The sequence below is a fragment of the Rhodnius prolixus genome, unplaced genomic scaffold (genome assembly GCF_049639745.1).
Source record: "Rhodnius prolixus isolate KJV_2025 unplaced genomic scaffold, Rpr scaffold_1, whole genome shotgun sequence".
Taxonomy (NCBI): Eukaryota; Metazoa; Arthropoda; class Insecta; order Hemiptera; family Reduviidae; genus Rhodnius; species Rhodnius prolixus.
In genome coordinates this window covers 16628591-16653852 of record NW_027411581.1, presented here as the reverse complement: position 1 = coordinate 16653852, position 25262 = coordinate 16628591, and the positions used below count along the sequence as shown (strand labels likewise).

Below are 25262 nucleotides of genomic sequence, written 5' to 3'. Positions count from 1 at the left end.
ACCATTTTTAAACAAAAAATTAGCAATTTCAAACTCAATTTTCTCCAAATTTTTTACACTGACTTCACAACAACTTATATCACATTAAAGATCAGAAAAAGCACTTTAAAGTGGTACCATTCACATATGTAAAACTTTTTAAAAAACCATATAAAAAAGTAAAATAAGAAGAGCAACGAAAAGTACGTGCACTCAGTACAAAGGCTCGAACCAAACTCATAAATTATTATATATTACGTTAATATTAAATGTTACTTTAAATTATATTTCATTATTACTGGGCGATTGCCCGTATTGTAAATAAATAAATATGATACTGTGAAAGATACAGCATTAATAAAAGAATTAGAGCAATTTAGATTTGAAGAAAGCCGCATGAAAAAAGTCTCTGTTGAAAGATTTTTAAAAGTTTTCTCTTGCTATTTTGGGTAAGAGGCTGTATTGCTATACTAAAATTTTCTCAATTAAGTTTTATCCCAAAATATCTTTTTTTGGGTTACATGAATCCCAAAAAATTATTTTTACAAATTGGTCCTCAACTGTATGTAATCAATGTGGGAGTACGAACATAACACAAAAACAAAATCGCAGAAGGTTCAATGTTATACTTCCTTTTGGTTCCACTATCCAACTTTTGGATAAAATCAGTCAGCTGAAGCCTGGCACTTCATTGAATCTTCAAAACGAACGTAGTTATCTGCACACATCTACATTTAGTGTAACCTGTGTAAAAACAAAAAAACGAAATGAGTATTTTAGAAAAAAATTGAAATCGATTCAATTAATTACCTCAGCCAGTTAGTTGCAAAGTTCTAAATTTAACTAAATTTTTAGTGATTTTTGTTTTTTTCGATATTAGTTCCAATGATTTTCTGTAATTTTTGTACTCATGTCTAACTAGAACTATTACATTCATATGAAACATTTTTCTACGCATCCTTATTTATGCGTATTTCTTGAGATGGGGTAAAGGCTCTCTTCTAAAGTGCATTTTAGATATTGTATGGTTCTATTACTGTATTTGATACTTTACATAGTATTAATTACGAAAGGTCTAGCCGAAGTTCTAAGTAAGAAGAATTTCAGTATATCAGAAGTGCTACTTTAAAAAAATAGTTTTTCTCGTTATCTATAATTCTCTAGACAGTTGTTGTCAAAAGAATCCATTTTTATATGAACAAAAAGTGTGGTTTAAAAGTTCCTCTCTGAAATTATGTGGATTTGAAGGGAGCTGTGATGTTCTCTTGCATCAACAGTAATATGTAATCTTTTATTGCCAACTAGTTTTTTATAATGAATTCTAATTTTGAAAAAAATTTAGTCAGTAAATTGTAACAAAAAGTGAATGTTGATAAATTTCATATTCAACCTCCAATAAGTTATTCAATGTCAATAGTTTAAGTAAATAAAGTTTAATCTTTATTCGATTTTTCAATTAGGAATAGAATGTAAGAAAAAAAAAAAAACTTTTCAGAAGGGCTAATAATCACCTTTGAGAGCAAAGAACTGATGGATCAATTTATAGGTTGTATAAAATCAGGTCAATTTAAAAAGAAGCTTACTGAATCAATGTTTGTGTATGCTACATGTCAATATGTCAATTGGAGTGAGATTGTTCTGTCTCCAAACAGTAGTCACTTAGAAATTCGCCTGTGACAAGCATTAGTTGCAACAATGATGGTGGTAAGAGCCAGCATTATGTTATAAATTCCTAATGTAATTCATCATGGGCGTTAAAACAAAGCCAATGCATTTAATAAAATAAATTAATTGAATATAATCAAATAAATGTGTTGGAACACAAAAATTCCTACTTTTAACAGCCCACAAAAAAAGAACAAAAAAACAAATGCTGACAAATAAAAAGAAATCGTAATAAAAGTAAAAAAAAAAAAAATCCTAAATCTATTTGCATGAAAAAGGTGAAGTTTTTTTTTTAGAAAAGCAAATATTCATTTCTAAAGCTTTTCGTTATGTCGTTTTATTTGGGACATTAAATTCTTTTTCTTTGACTCATTTTCTTGTACCCAGTTTGTTTGGTTTCATAATTTATGCAGCGCTAAGCACTATTTTCCTTCTCAACATTTTCTACAGAAATGTATTTTTCTCCAGTTGCATTTGAAAATTATTTTTGTTATCCTTAAAAAAAATTCGTTTTCTCTGAAAAAGGATCTTATAATGAATGATATGCATTAATGAGCATTGACAAGCGTAGCGTTCAAAACCTTTTTTTTTTTAAATGAAAAATGATTTACATACATTCATTTATGTTGTTTAATGGAAATACGAAGTTCAAGAAAAGCCTAGAAACCATTTTCGTGGAACCAGATTTTCCAAAGAAAAGAGATACTTCTGGATGAAAAATTTTAATGATGATTTATTAGTGAATTTCTAAGCCAGGTGATCAATGTTTGAATTATTTACAAACACATTTTAAGGTGAGGTAAGAGGACAACTTTAAAAAGATAATGACGAGCGTTTTTTTCAAAATATAAAGATAATGGATTCCAATGAATCTAGTGGTAACTAAAATTTTATTGAGAGCAGAATCAAATGGCTCTGATGGACAAGATAGACTTTCAGATAATCTTTACTACACCACCACTATTTAAAAAATGTACATTCATAAATGAAAAAAAAAGAAAGTACATAATTAATTGATTTAACAATAACATTCCATTTTATTTACTCTTTAAATGTAATGGTTGAGGACAAAGTTTTACAGAAGGAAGAATTAATCAATAGATAGAAGACTATTGATCCGGATTAAGTTTCTACGTTCATATAAACTGTACAATTCAGCTAAAATGCAATTTAAACTCCTGTTATTGTAATATCACGGAGTTACTGAGTAAGGGCAGCCTAATTAAATTAATAATTTACTTTTCTAGATAATTTATACTACAGGTCGATACAGACAATTACTAATATAAATACATAAGGCAAAAGACAGTACCTTGATTAAATTGTGGAATTCCTAAATAAAGAAACGAAACGAAAAACATAATGAGTAACCAGAAGATTAATAATAATGATAGTAATAATAATTATAATTTTGAAATTTATTTATTATTTTATTAAAATAATAGTTGAAAATTTTGTATATTGCAATAAAAAAATTTAAATACAGAGAAGAGAATCTACAAGTAATGTCTATGTTAAGATTACGCCGTACATACCGTAAAAAGATAAGGGACATATCGTCATGGGCTTGATATTTCGTATAAAGCACATTATTTTCTATCCGAGGTTTGAGGCTTGAGCGAACTGAAATAGCTCGCTTCTGATTTTTAAAGAATCAGCGCAAATATTGAAAAATTTATCAATCACAGTTTTGGACAAACCTAAAATATGCGGAATCATGGTTCAATTGTGTGTAGTGTAATAAAGTGGAAGTTGTTAGGGTACGATCTAAACATGTTCAGAAATCTAGTACTCATCATGAGAACAGAAGAGGGTCCTGACCATAAATGGACATTATCGCAGGATAAACTGAATTGTGTGGATTTTTATTTTATTTTTATTTTTAAATAAAAAACGGATCAATATCCAATTTACAGAAACAACAATAATTATAAATAATACTAATAGTTCTTAGTCTATAATTTAGTTTTATAATTAGGCTTTAGCATTTTATTTTACCTTTTAGAGGTTATTACACAAATTTATACAATACAAATAGTTCAAAGAAATAGTTGACATCTGGCTTTTTTTAGAAAAATTTTTATATCTGTGCCAAAGAAATCTAAGTTAAAATGATTGCCTGACCGCATCGTACGAAAGTTATAGGGGAGTAAAAAACGTAATTATGTTTGCAGTACGGTATATTGAACGGAGAAGAATGTCGTGTAGTATGGAATGAGATGAGATGTTACTATTGCAGTTATTGAACTAAAGAAAAATATATATATATTGCAATTGATATTCTGTAAATCTTATTCTAAAAAAAGCTAAATAATAATTAAAAAACGAAGATATTTCAAGATCAACCGAGGTTTTAAAATTTATCATCTAATAGGGAGCTATTTTTTTTATTAAATAATTTTTTAATTGGTTCCACCCTTTGAAACCCTTCATGCCTAGTGATCAAAATAGAGCTCAGAGCAGCGGACAAAGATAAATAAATTAAATATATCAGACAAAGGCACTAAATCACCACGATGAAATCTGAACGGTTGTGATTAAAAGCAAAATTTTACTGAACCGTTGGAGTTAAATAAAAGTCAAAACGGGGCAGTACTTGTATTTACCGTTTAATTTTACTGTGCTTAGTAAAACCATCTCTTCAAAGTTCCTAACCAGCCACCTCTTGATTTATTTATATATCAAACGAGCGAATGCAACTTTTTTTTTTAACAATAAATGTCTTGAATTCAAAAATAAGTACATTAATAAAACAAAACAAATTAATATTTTAATTATAACGAACATAAGAAAAGAAACAAAACAAAAAGATTATCAAAATATCAATGTAAGTGAAAATATTACAAGTCATAGACCTTTACATAATTTCCAAAATTGATTAATTCATGGGTTAAACTCAGTGTAATCTTCAAAATCCTTTTCAATAAATTGCTTTAGGAAAATTACCTCTTCTTAACCAGTTGAACGTGGAATTTAGTTTTTAAACCCCCCCCCCCCACAGTGTGTGGAATTAAAATCAGGCAATGACGTATATACACGTCGAACGCACCGTAATAGAGATTTGGAAACACACTTAACAGTTTAAACCCTTAAACTTGCGCCTGCAAGTTTTCATTGCCTGCAAAGTTCAAAAAGTAGATATTCCGTTTTAGAGAAGCGGGATTCTCTACCAGAAACATGATATAACTAACTGTATAGTCAAATTGTACGTTTGTAGGTGTAAATACTGATGAAGATTTGCGCGAATCTATTACACTATACCTACTAGTTATCTTCCATATCCAAATTCATATCCAATGAAAGTTATATTGTTATCTGTTTAATAAAGAGCTACACTTGATGATACATAGCTCCTAGTTGCTAACTGTAGTGAACTGATTGAGCACATTATTTAAAAAGAAAAACAAAAACCGCTCCAGAGACCATTATATGATGCAATTCCTTAATGGAAAGAATAGGAATGCACTATCATATTACTGTGCGGATGTTTTTAATAGACAACAATCTTACTTTCTTTTTCTTCATTTGTTCAGTAATAAATCTTTTTACTTGACTTAATTCCTGTAAATAGTATTATGTAACGTTTGCTGCAAATTTCCAAGTTGTCTTTTCCACATCGTGCCTACCACGATATGACTGATCGTAAAGTAATAAACCGGCCAGTAAATGGCCAACTGGCTTAATAACCACAATTATAAATATATACTTCTTGCAAAACAAGCTATTATGCAGTTGCGTTTTTTCACTTATTTTTCTTAATTTATGGTTAAATTCTTACAATTACTTTCGAAGTAACTATTTTGTTTCATGAGGCGTCCAACTCCATCTATAGCCTCTATCTATTGTATTTGTTTATGCTTTCTCGAACAGTTTTGTATTTTTTATTTATTAAACGGAAAAATTAATAGAGTAATTATGCGTTACAACTGGTAAGTGGAAGATCCCCTATTCGAGATCAGCGAGCAGAAACGTTTGGTATATTGGTAAAATAAATGTTAATAGGAAAGTATGGGCTTTTATATATTGATAGTTAGTCGTTTCGATCTGCCTATAAAAAAGGCGATTTCTTTACTTTAAAGCCACATGTGCAATCTCACACAATTATTTTCCAAATGTTTCTCTTTTTGGAAGGAGAGAATCAACACAGTTTGTAGCGCAGTAGAGTTGCACCGTTAGATTCTCTTTTCCTAAAAGCGTCTATAACAAAACGTCAGTGTGTTTGAACAATGTTGGCTGTAGTGAGAGGCTGGAGAGCACTGGAAAAAGGCTAAGGGCGCTAATGACCACAGACGTTGAAGGGCCTAAAAAAAAAAATATTTGAAACAGGATGTCAGAGAGAATTATAAAAATTGACGTTTTCTACACAAAAACATTCATTAAAAGAATGCTGGAAGAGGATTGGAATGGAGTAATTCGATGGCTGGTTTTATGCTCGGATGATGTAAGCATACAACATGGCTCTCAACGTCTCCGTATAGCTGTAGTGATTGACATCAATGACCACATGGTGGTACTGCTATATAGCGACCAAATTGGATCGAGGTGCTTAACATTACAAAATGTCAACTTCAATCTCTCTTCGCTTTAAGATCAGAACAATTGATATTTATCATTGAGTACTTCAGACGATCACTTCACTACGTATCACACAATATTAGTGGCAAATACACAATGCCAACAATATAATTGGACGTTTTAGTTTGTTAGTTGGTAATTCGGTGTAAAACACACCACGTCTCGCCTGGAAAACCTGAAATAATTGGGTGAGTAAAAAAAATGTTTTTTAAAAATCCATTCTGAATGTTGCACCAGCTGCTAATGAATTACATTGGCAATTCCTTTTTCAAAGCCTTTCTCAATATTGCATCGTTCTACAGTCTCAAAATGCTTTTATTTTACATTTATTTGTATCTTATTTACGTGCAAGGTCTTAATCAATTTTCTACAAACAGTTAATTAAAGGCTAAAAATTTATATTAAAATAAAACGAAATATATCGAAATGATATTATAATAATAAATAAGTTTTTTGATGTTACTAAAAATTGTGCAATTCATTCGAAATACTTATATCAAAGTTGTTACTGTTGTTATTAACTAACGAAATCACTCTTAACAACGAAGAGTTTTTTTTTTAAGTAATTGGTGTTCTGATAAAATATTTAGAAGGATATCTTTGGTATTTTGAAGATACATACGTCTGGGCAAAGAAATTAATTTTTTTTAAGTAGGAGCAATCAACATGGTTATTAATAAATTTAAAGTAGGGTCAGATCAGTTTTACGTCAAAGACTTTAAGGGTTACAATGTCGAGACCTGATCCAATTTCGAAATACTCTTAAAAAATGAATAAGCCAAAGGCAGTTTTAGATAAACAGAAATAAAAAAACAAGATTTTTGTTATTTATTTTTTTAAGAAAAGTTCAAGACCAACGAACATAGTCATAATTTCGGAATAGTTCATGCTTATCTAGGCTAGGGATATTAAAAAATAATAATAATAAATAAATCAAATTATAGTAGACGTTTTGGCCATTAGTCCTATCATTTATTTGAGTATTTTTTTGGGAGGGGGGAAATCGGTTTAGCAGCGTGCTAAAGTAGGTTAAAAGTATCATTTTGGTGTAATGTGCATTGTGCACATGTGCAGTCATAGTTAGGATAACGTTAGAGAAAACCATTAATTGTTTAAAATGAAGAATGAAAAATTTAACGTGTTAGAACATCGACAGTAGTGAGACTTAACACTTGACATTTATTTACTTTTCACTTATTTATTGTCATTATTTTATATTATATACGAAATTTCATAATACAAGAAAAAGTAAGACTAATAATAGTATTTCCCCGGTTTTTAAAATATTCATAGGTTTGATGAAAAGCTGTGATTTCTACAAATTTATTTAAAATTAATTTCAATTTATAAAAATTGTTCTACGGTTCATTGCATCAAGTTGCTGAACGTCGGCCACCAAAAAAATGAATTGGTCTGAATAAATGATAATATGATTGCGCCAAGGTGGAAATATTTGCTGGTTGGAGTTACAGTTCAATTTTTAAAATATCTCTATTTATTATACATTGTATTATATAATAAATATATATATTATATTACATCCAAAGGTTCAATAGGTTTTTTGTGAGAGCTATGAAATTGTGAGTTCACGGACGACTCTAACTGAAGAAGGAGAAGCCGGATTATATGGCGCCAAACAGGGGTCACATCTTTAAGGCAGAACTAGTTCCTCTACATTTGTGGTGCTGAGATTGTAAGAAAAGGAAAATCAATTCCGTAGACGTACTTTTTTCAGATATCTAGGTGGTTCTAATAGCCGTCATGCCCAACAAAAGGATTACAAGTTTACCTACATGGAAATTTCGATTAGTGATGTAACATTGTTGTTTACTACGGCATTGCTTCACGGGTATCAGACCATTCGAACGATCATACGCCTCTCGATACCCACTTCAGGCGTGTCACTCATCATCGCATGTGCCTGTCAATGGATAGTCTGTGAAGTTTTCATCACAAGAAACGGTACTACACGTACTTAGTACAGTCTGTTCAATGCGAATTTTATTGGCGACTAAGTGTTGTTTTGCGTCCTTTAAGGTTTTACCTGGAGTGCCACTTCAGACGCTTAAGCTGATGTCTCAACAACGTTACTATCTTGTACATATTTATAGCCCAATGGGCAGACGGATCGATTGTATTACTGAGAGACCCCAAATCGGGTATTTATTATGAAAAGTCAGTTTTATTAAAAATCTGATTCCAAACTGTATTTGCTCTGTAAAGTTACTAGAAATTTTTATGTGCTGTTTAATTCACATTTTCAATTTTCTGTGAAATTGGTTTTCTTAGTTTTTATTTTATTCAATAATTTTTATATAACTCAACACTTAGCGAAAAGTAATACTTTTATTGAGTAGAAATATTAAACTCGGGACTATGTGACGAATTGGTGGCTAGCGTACACTAACTTTAATGAGTAAAGAATGAAAACCTTTATTGCCTAATTATTTTGTCATTCGGACAGAAAAAATGTTTGTAATAATAGAGAAATAGAAGTCCAGTTTCTGTTTTTATTGAGGTTGTAAACGTGAATGAAAATTTACGAATGATGGTTACCTAATACTTGTGTGGGGAGATAAAGCTTAAATAATATTGCTACTTTAACAATCAGAAATGAGACACTTGACTATAATGGGATTATTCAATTATTCCTCGACATAGTCATCCTATTACAGTTGGTTTTTAACTGCGGTAATTGCACATATGTATGTATATAATTTTTTTTTTTTTTTTTCAAAAGTTGTTTTCTTCAAACAAAGCAAGATACAAGATTAGAACAAACAAGAGGAATGCAATAATTTAGGATTCAATCGTTTGGTCTTCAAGAATGATTTAATTATTCAATTCAAAATTTATCAGATTCCATCTTGTTTTAAAATAATTTCAGTTTATTATTTTTTTTTTAGTATGATCTTTTAATATAAATTGATTATCGTACCTTAATTATTAATTAATTTATTTATTTTTTATATACAATACAAAATGCAACCTTTACAAGTGAAACTTCATTGGTTTTTGTTCAAGGGGAGGCAGATTTATTGTTGTCTTTGGCCGAAGAACTTCCTCATCGTGGTGATGGTAGTTGCGGCGGAAGATCTGTGCGGTTGGATCCCACAGAGTCAGCTTTCATTCCTAGCGCTACTCTTTTCCCATTTAGTTTTCCGAGAGATTTTTCGGTGCTAACAGTAATGAGGACTAATACATCTGGTACACTATTTACAATGTACGATGAACGTGGAATTGAACAGACCGCAGTATCTTTTGGAACTGATCGTCTGAACTTTTTGTATCAACCACAAGTTGGAGATCGATTGATTGTTTCCTTTCCAGTTCATTTAACTGATAACAGGTAAATATTGATTTAATTGAATTTTGTTGGCTAAATTAACCATTGAAGCACATAATTTACTACTTCACCTATATTAAATGTTTTCAATAGACCAAAAATTCCTCTTGAACGATATCACCTGATTCAGCGGTACATACACACTGAATGTTATTGAATAATATTTATACATCCGTTTATAACATTATCCAAAGCAAACCAGTCGTAAAATTCAATATTCCTATCTTTTTATGTTCCAAATAATCAATAAGGGACATTATTACATGGATTATTATTTATTTGTACTACGTTACTTAATTCTAGAGTCATATAAGCTTAATGTATTATTATCTGTATAACAAATGAGAAAGTTGATGTATATCAGCTGCCAATAATAATTTTCTTTAAATTAGGATCGAAAACGAATAAGATATATAAAAATGAAAACCTTTCAATATATTTAATCTCTGGGATTAATAATTTGGGTAGAGAATATTTCAATTGATGATACGTTTTGCTTGGTAAATGCAGTGTGAATGTATTGAATGTATGTTGGTTCGAGCTTTATAAGTGTGATGTGTACATTAAAATATCGAAAAGTTTGCCTCCTTTCACTCTTTTTGATGTTCCCCAACCTCTCTTATAATTTCAGAAATATATATATGTATACTTAAATTTAAGGCGCTTCAACATATGAGGGCATTGACGCCCGGAGCTTTTTTCTGTACAATTACAGACAATTCAATCGACCATCTAGCCTAGAGAGCTGCATCCAAAAAGAGAAATCTAAGAGGTGGCTGCTGGATTCGAACCTGGAACCTCGCGTAGGAATCAAATACTCTAACCATTGAGCTTTCAGATTATTGCTAATACAAATTTAAAGTTTAAAGAAAAATTTCCATATGAAAATTCCATAGGAAAGTCTGTGAGCGTTCATACCAGATTTTTTTTATTCGACCAGTGTTTTTATCAATATATGGAAAAATATTAAATTTATATCTGTAAGTACTGTGTGACCTCCTTAATTACTTGATGATAGAAGTTAAAAACTGGTAAAAACTTTATAATCACATAACTTTATAATGTTTAATAGTAATTGCAGAAGCCCATTCCATTTGTTTTTTTTTTTGAAAGTAGTATTCTATGTTATAGAATATCTGTATTATATTATATATTGAAATAATTTCACAGATGGCATCGAATTGGATTGTCGGTTAAAGGAGATGCAGTCACACTTTTAATAGACTGTAAGTTAAATAATACTTTGGTCCTTTCCCGCTCAAGTGATAATACTACTTTGGCAACTGATGGCATTATGCTATTAGGACAACCATTGTTAGACGAAGGCAATGGATTTCAGGTGAGCATCTATTGACTAATAATTGCTCAATTAATGATTACAAGCTGCACCCATCTCTTATCCATCATAAAGATGTACTTTATCATCATCAAACTTTGGAGTGCTTTCAAAATGTATTTTTACTGGTTTGGAAAGTGAATAATTGAGACATGCCTAGGTGGAAAAAAAATAACAGATTTAAAGCTTGCAAATTAGCTTCTATTCATTTTTTTAATACTTTTTTCTCTAGGTGTAATTAAGAGAGATGTTATTATCACTTTCTCTAAGTAATTATAGTGCATAAAATGCTCGCTGTTGTAATATTTTAAAAGAAACCTCTTTATATTGTGAAACTGAAAAAAAATTAAAATATATTAGAAATAGTACGAGATTGTCAAATATTCGAACCTTCACTGAAATATGTGAATTAAGCAGAAAGTTAACATTGTGAGAGGGTTTACATTTCTCTTATGTAGTGCTATTATTTTCATTAGAATTATTTTCTCCGAAAATGTCATTTTTGTGATTGGTATGACTTATATAATGTAAAATGTAGGGAAAATTGTTACTGTTGCTAAGATTCCGAGTAAGAAAAAAATTTCGTTGCCAAATTGCCCAAATGGATTTTCTCGAAAATGGCTCCAACAATAATTACAAACATATGGAATTTTTAGGAAAATCTGGGGTTTAGATGTTTAGACTTCCTTCAAAGTTCCATTACATTGGAATTTCCAGTCATATCATTAAAGTAAGATTAAATTCACAAAATATAAAATTCATCATATATTCCAAATGGCATATCCGAAAAAAGTACAAAGTACCAAAGGTTTCTTCAATTTCCCTAAACCACTTAAGTCTACTTCATTGAATTGAATCACATATTTGTTTCTGGAAGTACTCCATAAAATGCTATAACTATTGGAAATTTATTCTCGCTAGTTTGCAAAAATAAAAAACGGTAGTGAGTGGTTGATTATCCTTCTCAACTACTAGGACGTTGTAATCAGTCAATGAATATTTTATGTGTTTAGTTAAATTTTAAAATGCACAATAATAAATTTTGGTGTTGATTCATAGACATTATTAAACATAACGATATCCAAAGTGCTTGAATTACAATACATTCGTTTGAAAATGCAAATTCAGTATAGAATGCCTTTGATGAGTAAAAGACAAAATGAAATTTAACTAAAAATAAAATTCAATTAATGAACTTAAAGAAATAATATGTACAATAAAAAGTAGTTATTGCTTTGAAAATTTTGAATGATTATCATAAACTCTATATAAGAATCATAAACTACACTTGAACGTATATGATGATTGGTTTTCCACAAACGATCGGAGCATTGGATTATTAAAGCCATTTCATTTAGACGAATCAAAATAGAATTGGGGTTGCAAGTATTTTTATTTTTTATCTGAAAAACTATTAATGAAATTTATTCATTCCACACTTAATTTTAGGAGGAGCAAAATTATTACCTTTCAACTTCATAAATGTCATGATTGAAGCTTAAATATTCTGTTTACGGATTTATTACCTTTCTAACTATAAAAATATTTATAGATTTACCATTGATTTTTTATTTTGAGTTTTCATAGGAAATATCCATTTTAAGATGTCTGAAAAGATTTTTTTTTTAAAAAGAATGGTTAAAATCCAACTTTGTTAAAATACATTTTGAGATAGTCTACTTACCAAAATTAGTTTTGACTTATTGATATTCGTGCTCATAATAAACCTCACATTAACCAAGGATTTTATTTCTAGCCTATTTTCTTCACTAAAGTTAAAACGATAACCAACCATATCTTTCATATTTTCACAATTTTGAAAGTATTACTAATGGAAAACATCTTATGTAAATCAGAAAAATCATTCTTAAACACCATTAAAACAACTTACGTTACAACTCAGTGCTGTCTAGAGGGGTCTCAAAAATTAAATTTTAAAGCCGTTGCCTTAATAAACTTTTTTTTTTTCAAGTTGCTGGTTGATATCAAATTTTCGCGATTGGATTTTTTTGGTAATAGTTGTATTGTTTTGGTACGTCAGAGAAAGTAAAAAGATATTTTGGGTCCTATTTTCCTTTTTTTAAACATTTGATCAGGATCAAGAAAGTGCGAATTATATGACTTTTTTCTACCGTCGCCCTCGACTTTTTAAAAACTTATACCTGCGAGTTTCTCCAAAATTTGTTGATAAAACTCCACTTGAAGACTTGATTTAATAATTATTTTGAAACTTGAATTTATTTTAAAATGATTTCGGTGTTTTGTAGTAATGCTATTTCTTTTTAGTGAATTATTCAACTTGTTCAAAGTGAAAATTTTTCCTTTCTTTGATTAAATTTTATTTAAATTCAAAATAGACATTTGTAAAGAAATATATTCACAGGTAAAATAATCAGTTTAACTTTGATAGGGAGAAATGGAGTTATTGAAAATAATTGATGGCCCCGAAGCTGGATATGAACTGTGTAATACAGATGCTCCAGATTGTGATGAACTTATCGAAAGACCAGAACCAGAACGAGAGACTTCGACGTGGCCGTCTCTAATCACAAATTCGCTTTTTTCTACGGTTCATTATAGCAATACTTATCCAGACTTCTCTAATACAACACAGGTAAGCAGCTTGAGTATTTTTTAAATAATTATTATACCACTTTGGTATTGGTATTAGAAGAAGAGTTTCTAGCGTTTCTTTCAACTAAGGCTTTCCGTCTCGTTTGATCATGCGTTTCAGAAATACCAATGGTCTTTTAGCTTATTATTAAAATAGAGTTGCATAAATTCGAGACGTTTTATTTGAGGATTTTTTTACGAATCAACGCTGCAAATAATGCTAGTTCTATTGTATGTCAAAACATTTTAAGTTGTGTGATTATGGGGAAATGTTTGTCTGCATGCAGCACTAAGTTTTGGAAATTCCACCAAGCGCGACTCAGTAAGCGCTAAACTGAACATCCTCAGTCACAGAGCCTTCTCAACAAAAGCGAATGGTTAGGATGTAAAAGGCGAACAGTGCGTTGAGAGTCCTTAATGTCAAAATTGCCTCTTCGTACTACTTTTTACCTTAGAGCACGAACATCTTCCCTCACACAAGCACAAATCTGTCGAGACGCTATGGTGCAGTTCACTGTTAAATTTGTACTGATGAAGAAGTCTAAGGTAGAACTTCAGGACTATCTGACAACCCACGATTTTGGAAGTCAATGATAGTAGCTACTTTTTTATTTACAAATTCTTCTGAAATATGAATAAAGTAAAAAACCGCAAGAACTTATTCAACTCTTTATTTTAAAATAATGCATTAACTCATAACTGAAAAGACCATTTTGAAGAGAATCCTTATCTGTTTTAATACTAATTTCTTCATTATTTATGTTATCAGTGTTAATTAAATTAGGTTTCTGTCATTTTATTTGGTAAGATAAAGTGCTTATTTATACTAAAAATGAAAAAGTACCTGAAAGATTTTTATTGAAAAAATATGGCTTCAAATTATTAACAAGACATTGAGTAATTCATTTTGACGAGTTTGTAGTATTGCCAATACTTTTTTGGCATAGATGTTTTTCCTTATTGGAAGTTTAACGTAGTAGAACTATTTTAAAAGGCGAAAAATGGTGAAATTATGTCCAATTTTAACTTTTCATAATATGTGAAATGTGTTCATTTCTTGTATAATAATTACTTTTTTACTTTTAAAAAGCATCATTTTATTACTTTTAATAAATTAATGTTATGAAAAATGAATAAGCTGTACAATTTAAAAAATGTGTAAAACTAGTATGTTTATAGTAGAATCCAAATTATTATTCAACCGCCTGGCTCGTTGGTCTAGGGGTATGATTCTCGCTTAGGGTGCGAGAGGTCCCGGGTTCAAATCCCGGACGAGCCCTGATTAATTTTTTTTTACTAATATAAATTTTATTTCCTTATTAAAATTAGATTTTTATAATTTTATTATTACCCAGCTCTTGATATTTTAATTTTGTACGTCGACTAAAACAGTTGCTAGAAGAAGGTGAAAGTGTTACTGAAACTATTCAATGGAGCGTTAGCTTAGTGCCAGGACCAAGAGGTTATCCCGGTCCTCCTGGCCCTCCTGGATTACCTGGGCCTAAAGGAGATCCTGGGCGGCAAGGATTGGCTGGCATGGATGGTATTTCAGGTCCTCCAGGCCATGTTTTCTTGATACCTGTAAGTACTACTTTGTATACTCTGCAATGAAATTAATCTAGAACTTAAAGTGAATTACTTTTTTTTAGTTGAACTTTCAAAGCAATGAGAAAGGACCAGATAATCAAGTTGAACAATTCAGGCAGATGTTGTCGCAGCATATGGTAAGATATTCAAGTATTTTTAAGGTATTCTCTTAAAAAAGTAATTAATTAATAATAATAAATCAGATGGCTATGCGGGGCAGCGAAGGACCTAGAGGCTTGACTGGTACAGCTGGTCCAGAAGGAATGAGAGGTCCAGAGGGAAGAAAAGGTGAGCCAGGGGAGATTGGTGAAATTGTAAGTACAAGTGGTTGTTGTGAATGTAGTTCCCAATAAAATTTGAGTAGAAAAAAAAATGTGCAAATTATATGTCCTACAAACTTGTGTTTAAAAATAAATGTTATGATATTTTACAGGGACCTCGTGGTATACGGGGTTTAACAGGACCTCCAGGCAGGGAAGGCCGAAGAGGTCGTCCTGGGAGAGATGGAGAAAGAGGTATTTCTGGACCACCAGGCGTGAAAGGAGATAATGGCCCTCCAGGACAACCAGGTAGTACAGAAAAGTGCGCATTTTTTTTTTTTAAATCACTCACTTTGATTTGTTATGTTTGGTGCGTCAAATTATTCCTCATAAGTTTTTCTTTGCTGTTTAATCTACAAATTTATTTTTATTTCTGGAATCAAGTATACTTATAAAAATGCTCCTTGCTACTTCAAATAGTACAACTTATTTTAAATATATAGCCTGTCGTTAATATTGTGTGTGTGTAAATTACACTATTGAAACAGTTTAAGAAAGATAAATCATCTCTGAATCTCTGTCTGATTTTCAAAAGATTACTCTTGATTAAACTTTTATATATACGAGTATATATAAACATGGAACAACATTAATGTACTTTCATAATTGAAACATAATTTCTTATTAGCTGCTTTTAAATAACGTACGTAAGTTGGTGTTGGTAATTTTCGTGGAACTATACGATACTGCTCTCTCTTCTTGATCCAATCCTCTTAGGCAGTCTCTCGCCTCCACTGACATTCCTAACAATCCACCTCGCCGACTGAATCGCCAGTGGCCCCGCGACTTCCTTGCAGTCTGAAGACCTAAATATCATTAATATCCTGTAGAGAGTGCTACTGCTGGAAAGTTTCTCTCCACCTTCACGCATTCATTTATTCTATATATTCCTATTTACTTATTGTATGTATGTATATACAAATTGTAAATAAACAAAATAAATTTTAAAAAAAATCAGAACTACAGCATGTAAAGAAATAAAATTAAAAAGAAAAAACTAATGCAGTGAATAAACAGAAAGTAACTTTAAAAAAATCAATAAATATTTGTAATTATATATATCTATATGTATAGTTAAATTTTTGACGAAAAAAATGTGTCTAGGTTTACCCGGAGAAAAGGGAGAAAGAGGCCTGCAAGGAATATCTGGAACTCCTGGAATTCCAGGGCATGATGGAATGCAAGGAGAAGATGGCCCTCCAGGACTTCCAGGATTGCCCGGAGAATTGGTATTGAAAAAAAGAACTTTTTTGTAGTAGCTGAGGAGCCTGGCTTTTAGCAAAGAAAATCATTGAATTTAATACGTGATAACTATGAACTTTTAGAAATTTCGTTATCAGTAACTTCATTTTTACTTTGATCATCAAGAGTAACAAGTTATTAATTATTTGAAAATCAATTAATAAACAAAAGAGAAAGTAAACCATTAAAGGAAGAAGTAGTTTCCAAAGTATCTCATTAACCGCTTTTATTTACCATTTTGTATCTCTATTGCTCACATTGTCCAAGAGTAAATGAATGTCTTTTTTTATTTGGAAAATTCAAAATTACAGGGACCACGTGGATTTCCAGGCCCTAGAGGGTTTCCAGGGATCACAGGTTCTCCAGGAATCCCTGGCGCTGAAGGTGGAATGGGTGTTAAAGGTAATGCTGGCCCACCAGGTCAAGTAGGTTCTCCTGGTCAGCCAGGCCCAACTGGACCTATTGGTCCCCCCGGTCCTCAGGGAGCTATCGGCCCTTCAGGTTTGGCGGTAAGAACTTCTTGTTTTTAACGAATTTAGTTTCTTTACTAGAAATTTGTTTTCGCTTTTTTAAAGATTAATTTTACTCAATTTTATATGATAAATTTTTAATTGAGGTTTCAAAACAAGGGTTAACAGATTAAAGTTACCTTATTTGGAAACGAAGATAATTTAAGTTAACCAAAAATTTAAATCTAAGCTTTTTAAAGCACTACATCATGTAAATTTTCCAAAGTGGTAAAGTTTTTAAAATATTTATTTTCCAAGTTTTGTTGCTACCACTTTAGGTAATCTTGAACAGTCAGTAATTCAATTTTATTTAAAAAGGGTCCAGTTGGTAAGCCAGGACTGCCGGGCTTACCTGGAGCAGATGGGAATCCTGGGAGGCCAGGAAATCAAGGAAAGGTGGGCGCAAAAGGAGACATAGGTGCAGTTGGTGCTCAGGGTTCTGTAGGTTTTCCGGGTCCTAGAGGACTGAAAGGAGAGGAAGGAAAAAGAGGTGCGCCAGGAGAAAAAGGTGATAAAGGGGACAGAGGAAGTGAAGGAGAGAAGGGAGATTTAGGCGTAAAAGGAGAACAAGGTCAAAGAGGCGTTGCGGGACCTCCAGGACAAGAAGGACCTGAAGGTCCTAAGGTACTAATCTTTGATTTTGACGTAATTTTTACTATGCACTTATAAAGACTATTACAATCTAAACATTAATTTGCACTTTTAATTTAAAATTTAGGGTTCCGACGGTCCTAGAGGTGAAACTGGTCCACCAGGAAGTGTGGGTGAGAAAGGTAAATTGGGAATTCCAGGCTTTCCTGGATATCCAGGACCTTCAGGTGAAAAAGGTGATAAAGGTTCTGAAGGTAAAATGGGAGCACATGGAGAAAAAGGAGAGCGGGTGAGTCGTGTTTAGCAGAGTTATGTTAGTCCTAATTACTGATAAAAATTTGTCTCGACAAAGGTCTTCCTAATTCAGTATTATTTTATAGGGCTCTGCTGGCCTACCAGGGGAAAGAGGGGAAATGGGACCTAGGGTAAGCATTTATTTTTAAAATAAATTGGAACTTGCAAATGGGTTAGGTAACAAAGAAATTGCTTAATTGTTAAGGGTTATAGAGGAACTCGCGGGCGCCCAGGAGCAGATGGAACTACCGGACCTAAGGTCTTTATACAAAATATAGTCATTTCTACTATTCTGTGTAAGTAAGATACTTAATCCCTTTGTTAAATGCTGAATAATGTCATTTTCAGGGAGATACAGGCCAACCGGGACCGCCTGGACTTCAAGGAGAAAGAGGCCCTCAAGGTTTAGAAGGTCCCAGAGGCTATCTAGGCCCTCAAGGTCCTCCTGGAAATAATGGAAAGGACGGGATGTTGGGATTGCCGGGAGAAAGAGGTCCACCAGTAAGTGAGAGGATATCAACCGTTAATAATAAGTTTTCGCACTGCAATTTAAATATTAATTTTAAATTTCGTTCTGATATTAATTACATTGCAAGAAATGCACGAAGCCAATAGCCACAGATTTTCAGATTAAAATTTAATTACTGAGGTAATGAACTAATGGGGTTGTTATGATAAATCTATTATTAGATAAACTTAATATTAATTTAAATTTTAATGATGGATTGATTAATTTAAATTGATCTTACAAAAGAAAAAAAAAAAGAAAAAAGCGATACATTTTATTAATTTTGTGCCACACAATATCCTTATATCGACCAAATTTTAATCTTGATTATTTTTCTTGTAATGAAAATTCATTTTTTACGAATATAGGGCGAGCCTGGGGCTATAGGTCCACCAGGTGTTCCGGGAGTTGTAGGTCCTCAAGGTCCTCCAGGTGAACCAGGCCCAGTTGGTGAAGCAGGAACAGCGGGGTTGCCAGGTCAAATGGGAGAACCAGGTCTATCAGGAGAGAGTGGAAAGGAAGGTCCTCCAGGGCTTCCAGGTCCTGCTGGTCAACAGGGACCTCCTGGTCCAGCTGGACTTCCAGGCTTTCCAGGTGAAAGAGGTCATCCGGGTCTGCCAGTTAGTGTATTTTATTGTAATTTATATAGTTTCTAGATAAAACTAATCAACGGTTATTTGTAAGGGTTTCTTCTTGATGATGAAATGATGTACACATTAAATGCAAATTTTCAGAACTTGTACAATTTGTACACATTGATGTACGGATTTGTACAAATGTTACAAAATAAAACAAATAACAAAAAAAATCGCACATAAGTAAGTCAAACATTACCCTGCTATTTAAAGAAGAATACTATATTTCTCATTAGTAAAATTAAACTTGAAAACTGAAGGCAATTAACGGCTTTTCGATAAAGTTACTCTTTACAAAAAAGTCTCATTATGCAAATAAAAAAAAAAAAAAATGCTTATCAAGCAAACAGTGAGGATTGCAAGAATATAAAATCTTTTGGTTGATTGATTGAAAGCAGATAGTTATAGCCGGGCGGTGAGAGGCGAGGTCTACAATGCTAAAGTGTCTTAATTATGTATTTATAATTATAATTTATAACAATAATGATAATACATCTCAAGGTATTAATCGTGTAGCTGAATATAATCCCGTTCAATAAAAAAAAATAAAAAAGAGATTACCATGTGTTAAAAATTACATAGAAAAATTGAAGAAAAAATGACAATTTGTAATCATGATATTTTTTTTATTAACAAGTGAATTTAATAATTGCAGGGAATTCCAGGATTAAAGGGAGAAGCAGGTCCACAAGGACCTGTTGGTCCAAATGGTGATAAGGGGCAACCTGGTGAACCTGGAAAAGAAGGGCCACAAGGTCCTGAAGGGAGAAAAGGGCCTACAGGCCCCCCAGGCGGAATTGGGCCGAAAGGAGATAAGGTCAGCTTGAATTCATTCAAATTATATCTATTAAAGCAAAATAAAAGATAACCATTGAAAAAGTTTCTGTACAAAAGTTGTTTTGTAAACAAATAAATTCTTTGTTAAAGCTTTTTTTCAATAAAATAATGTTTTCGTCCAGAATAAAAGTGACTTCTAAACTATTTAAATTCTTAAGAAGCTCCTATAAAGATCATCTAGTTCTGGGAATGGTTTACTGAACTCAACAACCATCACTCTGGCCAATGCGGAAAAACAGTAATTTTATGAACCATTAATATGAACCAAGAAAAAATAAATGTTTTTAGCTGAAAATAAATATGATTTATTCGTTTTAAATCATATTTTCTATGAAATACACACTTGCGGCTAATATTGATTTCTCTTAATTACAATAAAAGATCTAAAGGCAGCGAAATAATTTGCCTTATTGCAAAATTAACTTAATATTTATATAAAAAGTTGAACTTATTATGTTAAACTAGGTTAAATTATGTTAGCTGTTGGTCTATTAAACTGACAGAATTACGACTAACTTATGGCTATATCTTGGCGTCTAGGAAGAGGGAAGCAGTTTTAGATTATATCATAGTAGAATAGTGAGGCTTAAATAGGTTTTTATTATGGGGCGTCAGTTTATTATTCCTGTCTAATTTCGTTGTACATAAAATTCTTACATGTTAATATACATACTGCACTCCTCACGACATAGAATCCTTCCTCCTGCTAGTAACGACAGAATTCTACTCCCACAGTCTCCTTGGCCTAGAATCAATCGTTGAATAAATGCGTAAATCATACGTGAGCTAATCTAAGGTGGCGGGGTTAGTCAGTTGTTTTCTATTGGTTTGTTTGTTTGAAAGAAATCACTTACAGGATGAAATAAAAGATTTCATTTTGGATTCGTTGACAGGTGTTTATCTTGGTAAAGATTTATCTTAAATATTTTAACTAAAAGTATTGCGTGGCAAAAATTTAATTAGTTTATCCAAAACAATTATGCAGAAATAAATTTTATTTTTTGAAATTATAGGGAGAAGGTGGTGCAGCCGGGATCTCGGGGCGAGACGGATTACCTGGTGTAAGAGGTCTACCAGGTCCACCAGGCCCCCTTGGTCCTCCTGGAGAGGATGGCGATAAAGGTGAACCAGGTCCAGCAGGGGAGAAAGGTTTTAAAGGAAACAAGGGAATCGTGGTAAGTATGCATTATTAATCAAACCAAATGTTCTAATTTACCAAGTTATTAGCAATTTTTCCAGCATTCTGGTAACAATTATTGCTGAAATTTTAATATCATATTCATTTGGAAAGATGTTAAATTTTTAACGTTTGGCACGTGACAAACATTAATAAATTTTACTTCTATATTGTAGATTGTATTAAAAGGGCGGTTCCACCAAAAAGGGGAAGGAACGCAGGCAATCCAAAATACCCATTGTTCCCCGCCCACCCTTAACTCATCTCATAAGAGATACCGGGGTTTAAAAACAAATCCGGCTAAAAGTTGCCAGATGCTAATTTAATAAACTAATAAAGTAGTACCAGGACACTACATGGCGACTCAATCGTCCAGTGCACTGAATAAACCTAGAAAGTTCATTAAGATTACCAGATGCTACAATCTCCGGTAGAGAGACATTTGACCTTCCGAAGACGAGAAATCTATTTTTAGAATAAACGGGGTACACCTCTACCAAATGCCGCACTGTCTCATTGGACTTCTATATTACCCCAATTGTGAACTTCCTCTTTTTTTATTTTAATCCAAATACCTATTTATCAACTTTTTTTTTTTAATCTTTTATTGAAATATACAATTACAATTGATAAATGATAACACAACATAAGGATATTTGAGTGGAGAAGGCATCCAGTGAGGTGCCTCCATTATCGGTAACACTTATTCTCCTCTCACTATAAAAGTAGTATAATAAATTTTCTACGAACTTGAGGTATAAAAAAGTATTTTTATTTATTTATTTATTTATTGCTAAAGAATACATTTATTAGCATGGAGTTGACGTTCTCAGTATTATAACTTAAAATAATATCTTTTGCAAAATAATTATATATGAATATTTATCAACGTTTTTTCAAGGGTCCACCCGGACCAGTTGGAGCTCAGGGCGTGAGGGGAGAGCCTGGACCAATGGGAACTCCCGGTGACAGAGGTCCTCCCGGTGATATTGGACGGTTGGGAATTAAGGGTGAAGATGGTCCTAAAGGAGCTCCAGGGCCTCCAGGAGCTCCTGGACTGCAAGGATTGCCTGGACCTCAAGGATCAAAAGGAGAAATAGGAGACATCGGACCAAAAGGTTAATAAACTTCATTGTAGCAATAGATTCAAATTTTACTCTTCTATTTAATGTGTACTATAAAGAGAATCGAATTTCTGAACATGAAAACTTAATCTAAAATCACTCATTTTGAATAAGTTTGTAACTTTATATAACGTTATGTGAAAAAATATTTTGAATGATTGCTGTTAAAATACACTTTTTTTGAGACACTTTTTTTGACGTGAATAACTATCAACTTAATAATTTTGAATGATATTATGACCGATAGTAATAGCACTCAACATGATAATTTTTAATAGCGAAAAACTATTCTTTAGGACCAATTGGCGTAACGGGAAGTCCAGGAGACCCTGGGCCAAGAGGGGCTAAAGGTGCTGAAGGATCAATGGGGCCCGCGGGACCCGAAGGTCCTCAGGGCCCAAGAGGAGAACCTGGAAATCCTGGACCACCAGGACCTCCTGGTCAAGATGGGAAAAATGTGAATAGATCATTTATTATTATTTGCTTTACATGCATTTTTATTTTATTTTAATTGTATTTCTTAATCCTTTTTTTTTTGGTATACCTACTTTATTAAGAGAAAAGATACGAGTTAGTTAGCGTAGTTAGCAGCACGCTTCGGTAAAATCAAAGATATTATCCACGCTGCGGATCTAAACATATTTTTAGCTATTTTTTAATGTATTGTACTTTTACATTAAAAACATCTACAGAATTAAATAAATTACTAATTATCATTAGACATACTTTTAAAGTTATACGATGTGTTTTTAACGTTTCAGGGAGAAAGAGGAGCTCTTGGACCCAAAGGGGATGAAGGAAAAATGGGAATTCAGGGAAGCGTAGGACCTCGAGGAGTTGCGGGTCCTGAAGGCCCCAAAGGACATGCAGGACCACCTGGCTTTCCAGGACCTCCAGGAGAACCTGGTTTGCAAGGTGCCAAAGGTGAATCTGGTTTACCTGGCGCAGATGGCAAAGACGGAGAGATTGGACCAGCGGGCGAACCAGGTCCCCCTGGAAAAATAGGGCTATTGGGCTCGCCTGGAAAAATGGTAATTGATCGTAAGCGATTAATAGAAAATCATGTTCATGCAAAGTGGTTCCAAAGTCTTTATCTAATAATTATTTTATACATCAATATTTTCATGAAAATTAAAGAAAACCTTTTACTAAATCATTGCTTTTTTCAAGCATGAATAAACAATACATATAACAAAAAATAAACAAAGCTCATAATTATTATATCTTCATCAAAGGGTAGAGATGGCCCTCCTGGTATTCAGGGAAGCATGGGCTTACCAGGAGAAAAGGGTGATAGAGGACCAACAGGAGCGCCGGGATTGCAGGGACCTGTAGGACCTCAAGGAGAAAGAGGAATCCAAGGCCCTAGAGGACCAACAGGGTTGGCCGGAAGCGCGGTAAGTAAATAATATCGGACATTATGGCCGGCGTAAGAACCTCTCTGCAGAGGGAATTCAGAATAGTTCATACCCGGCAATTCCCAAGTTGATAATCTATTTTATTACAACCAGTTTCATTGTTACATGTGTAAGGTTTTTAAAAGTACTAGCAAAATGTTAAAATGTGGTTACTTGTGAAGCCGACCACATATTTATGATTTTAATTTTAGCTGATATATTAATTAAAATACAATGTGATCAGGGTGATGTAGGGCCTCCAGGAAGATTGGGTCCGGAAGGACCTCCTGGAAAGTCAGGAGAACAGGGATCCAAAGGTGTCAAAGGTGATCGTGGAAGAAGAGGACCCAAGGGACACAGAGGAGAGCTTGGAATGAAGGGAGTAAAAGGTGATACGGGGGAAAAAGGAGAAAAAGGAAATAGAGGCCCAGCTGGTAGTGAAGGATTAAAAGGATCCTTGGTAATTATTTTTGAGAGTCAAATTTTAAGACTAATATTTAATTAGTATGGAAATTTCTTGGAGAGATTGTTGATTTTGAGAAAATAATGATAATTTTAATAAATAATTATTAGGGTCCGATTGGTGTACCAGGGACGAAAGGAAATGATGGTGCACAAGGTAGTCCAGGAAATGAAGGGCCGCCAGGACCGAAAGGGTCTCAAGGAGTGGCAGGAAATAAGGGCGAACCTGGGCCTCCTGGTCCTCCCGGACCTCGAGGGCCTCCTGCAGAGATGCCTGTCTTTCCTCCAGAGCTATTATTTCATAATGATGTCTACAGATTGAAGAGAGACGCTAAGTACATTAAAAACAATCATTATAGTATTTCAGAACAAGAAGACCATAATTAAAACTGAGATATTAAGAAATAAGGATTATCAGTTGCTTACAATTTTTTAACGGCTAAATTTCTATACTAACTTGAATAAGTGGCCATTTTAGATTTTATTTTCCAATTTCTTTTTCAGATTGGAACTGAATAAAACAATAAAAGATAACTTAGAAAAAACTGATCTCGAAAATGAGCCAGGATTTCTAGATATCTATAGTGCAATTTACTCCATGAGGCAGGATCTTGATAGAATCAGAAAACCAATAGGTACTAAGGAAAATCCTGGAAGATCTTGTAAAGATTTATTTTTTGGACATCCACAATTTAAAGATGGTATTTTTTTTTTTTTTTTTTGAAAATAGAATCATTTGAAAATCTTTATTGTTTACGTAATGTAACAAATTTCATACAGGATGGTACTGGATAGATCCAAATATCGGTATGCCAGATGACGCAGTGTATGTGTACTGCAATATGACTGCTGGTGGTGAAACTTGTGTTTATCCAGACATACATTCTAGTCAAATGCCAATCATTCCATGGAGGAAAGATTCTGGAAAAACTGATTGGTATTCCAATCTTCGAGGAGGATTTAAGGTCTTTCTATATTAAAAATTTCATTGATTATTAAATTAAGATACTTTCTGCCAGGGTGATTCGAAATACGAAAAACATATGTGGATTATGGTTAAACGTT

The 25262-nt window shown here is 32.6% G+C and overlaps 1 protein-coding gene and 1 non-coding gene across 5 annotated transcripts in view; both read left to right on the top strand.

The window, feature by feature from the left end:
- Positions 1-25262, top strand: part of LOC141455702 (uncharacterized) — a 43629-nt gene that overhangs the window by 16375 nt on the left and 1992 nt on the right. The window contains exons 1-26 of one of the 4 annotated variants that reach the window (XM_074130998.1): positions 6070-6407; positions 9244-9568; positions 10736-10904; positions 13312-13515; positions 14907-15095; positions 15164-15238; positions 15305-15415; positions 15535-15670; positions 16526-16650; positions 16975-17172; positions 17491-17796; positions 17891-18052; positions 18144-18188; positions 18263-18316; positions 18406-18558; positions 18934-19185; positions 19856-20017; positions 21051-21212; positions 22116-22332; positions 22635-22795; positions 23100-23369; positions 23574-23735; positions 23980-24195; positions 24309-24532; positions 24702-24898; positions 24978-25162. In XM_074130998.1, the coding sequence (XP_073987099.1) occupies positions 9408-9568; positions 10736-10904; positions 13312-13515; positions 14907-15095; positions 15164-15238; positions 15305-15415; positions 15535-15670; positions 16526-16650; positions 16975-17172; positions 17491-17796; positions 17891-18052; positions 18144-18188; positions 18263-18316; positions 18406-18558; positions 18934-19185; positions 19856-20017; positions 21051-21212; positions 22116-22332; positions 22635-22795; positions 23100-23369; positions 23574-23735; positions 23980-24195; positions 24309-24532; positions 24702-24898; positions 24978-25162 (4296 nt within the window). In that variant the 5' untranslated portion in view covers positions 6070-6407; positions 9244-9407. Of the gene's footprint in view, positions 1-6069; positions 6408-7935; positions 8182-8372; positions 8395-9243; positions 9569-10735; positions 10905-13311; positions 13516-14906; positions 15096-15163; positions 15239-15304; positions 15416-15534; positions 15671-16525; positions 16651-16974; positions 17173-17490; positions 17797-17890; positions 18053-18143; positions 18189-18262; positions 18317-18405; positions 18559-18933; positions 19186-19855; positions 20018-21050; positions 21213-22115; positions 22333-22634; positions 22796-23099; positions 23370-23573; positions 23736-23979; positions 24196-24308; positions 24533-24701; positions 24899-24977; positions 25163-25262 lie in introns of those variants that run through there. The other 3 variants (XM_074130969.1, XM_074130988.1, XM_074130977.1) reach the window with 3 other exon arrangements.
- TRNAP-AGG (transfer RNA proline (anticodon AGG)) lies at positions 14722-14793 on the top strand. The gene has a single exon. It is a non-coding gene; the product is annotated as a tRNA-Pro (tRNA).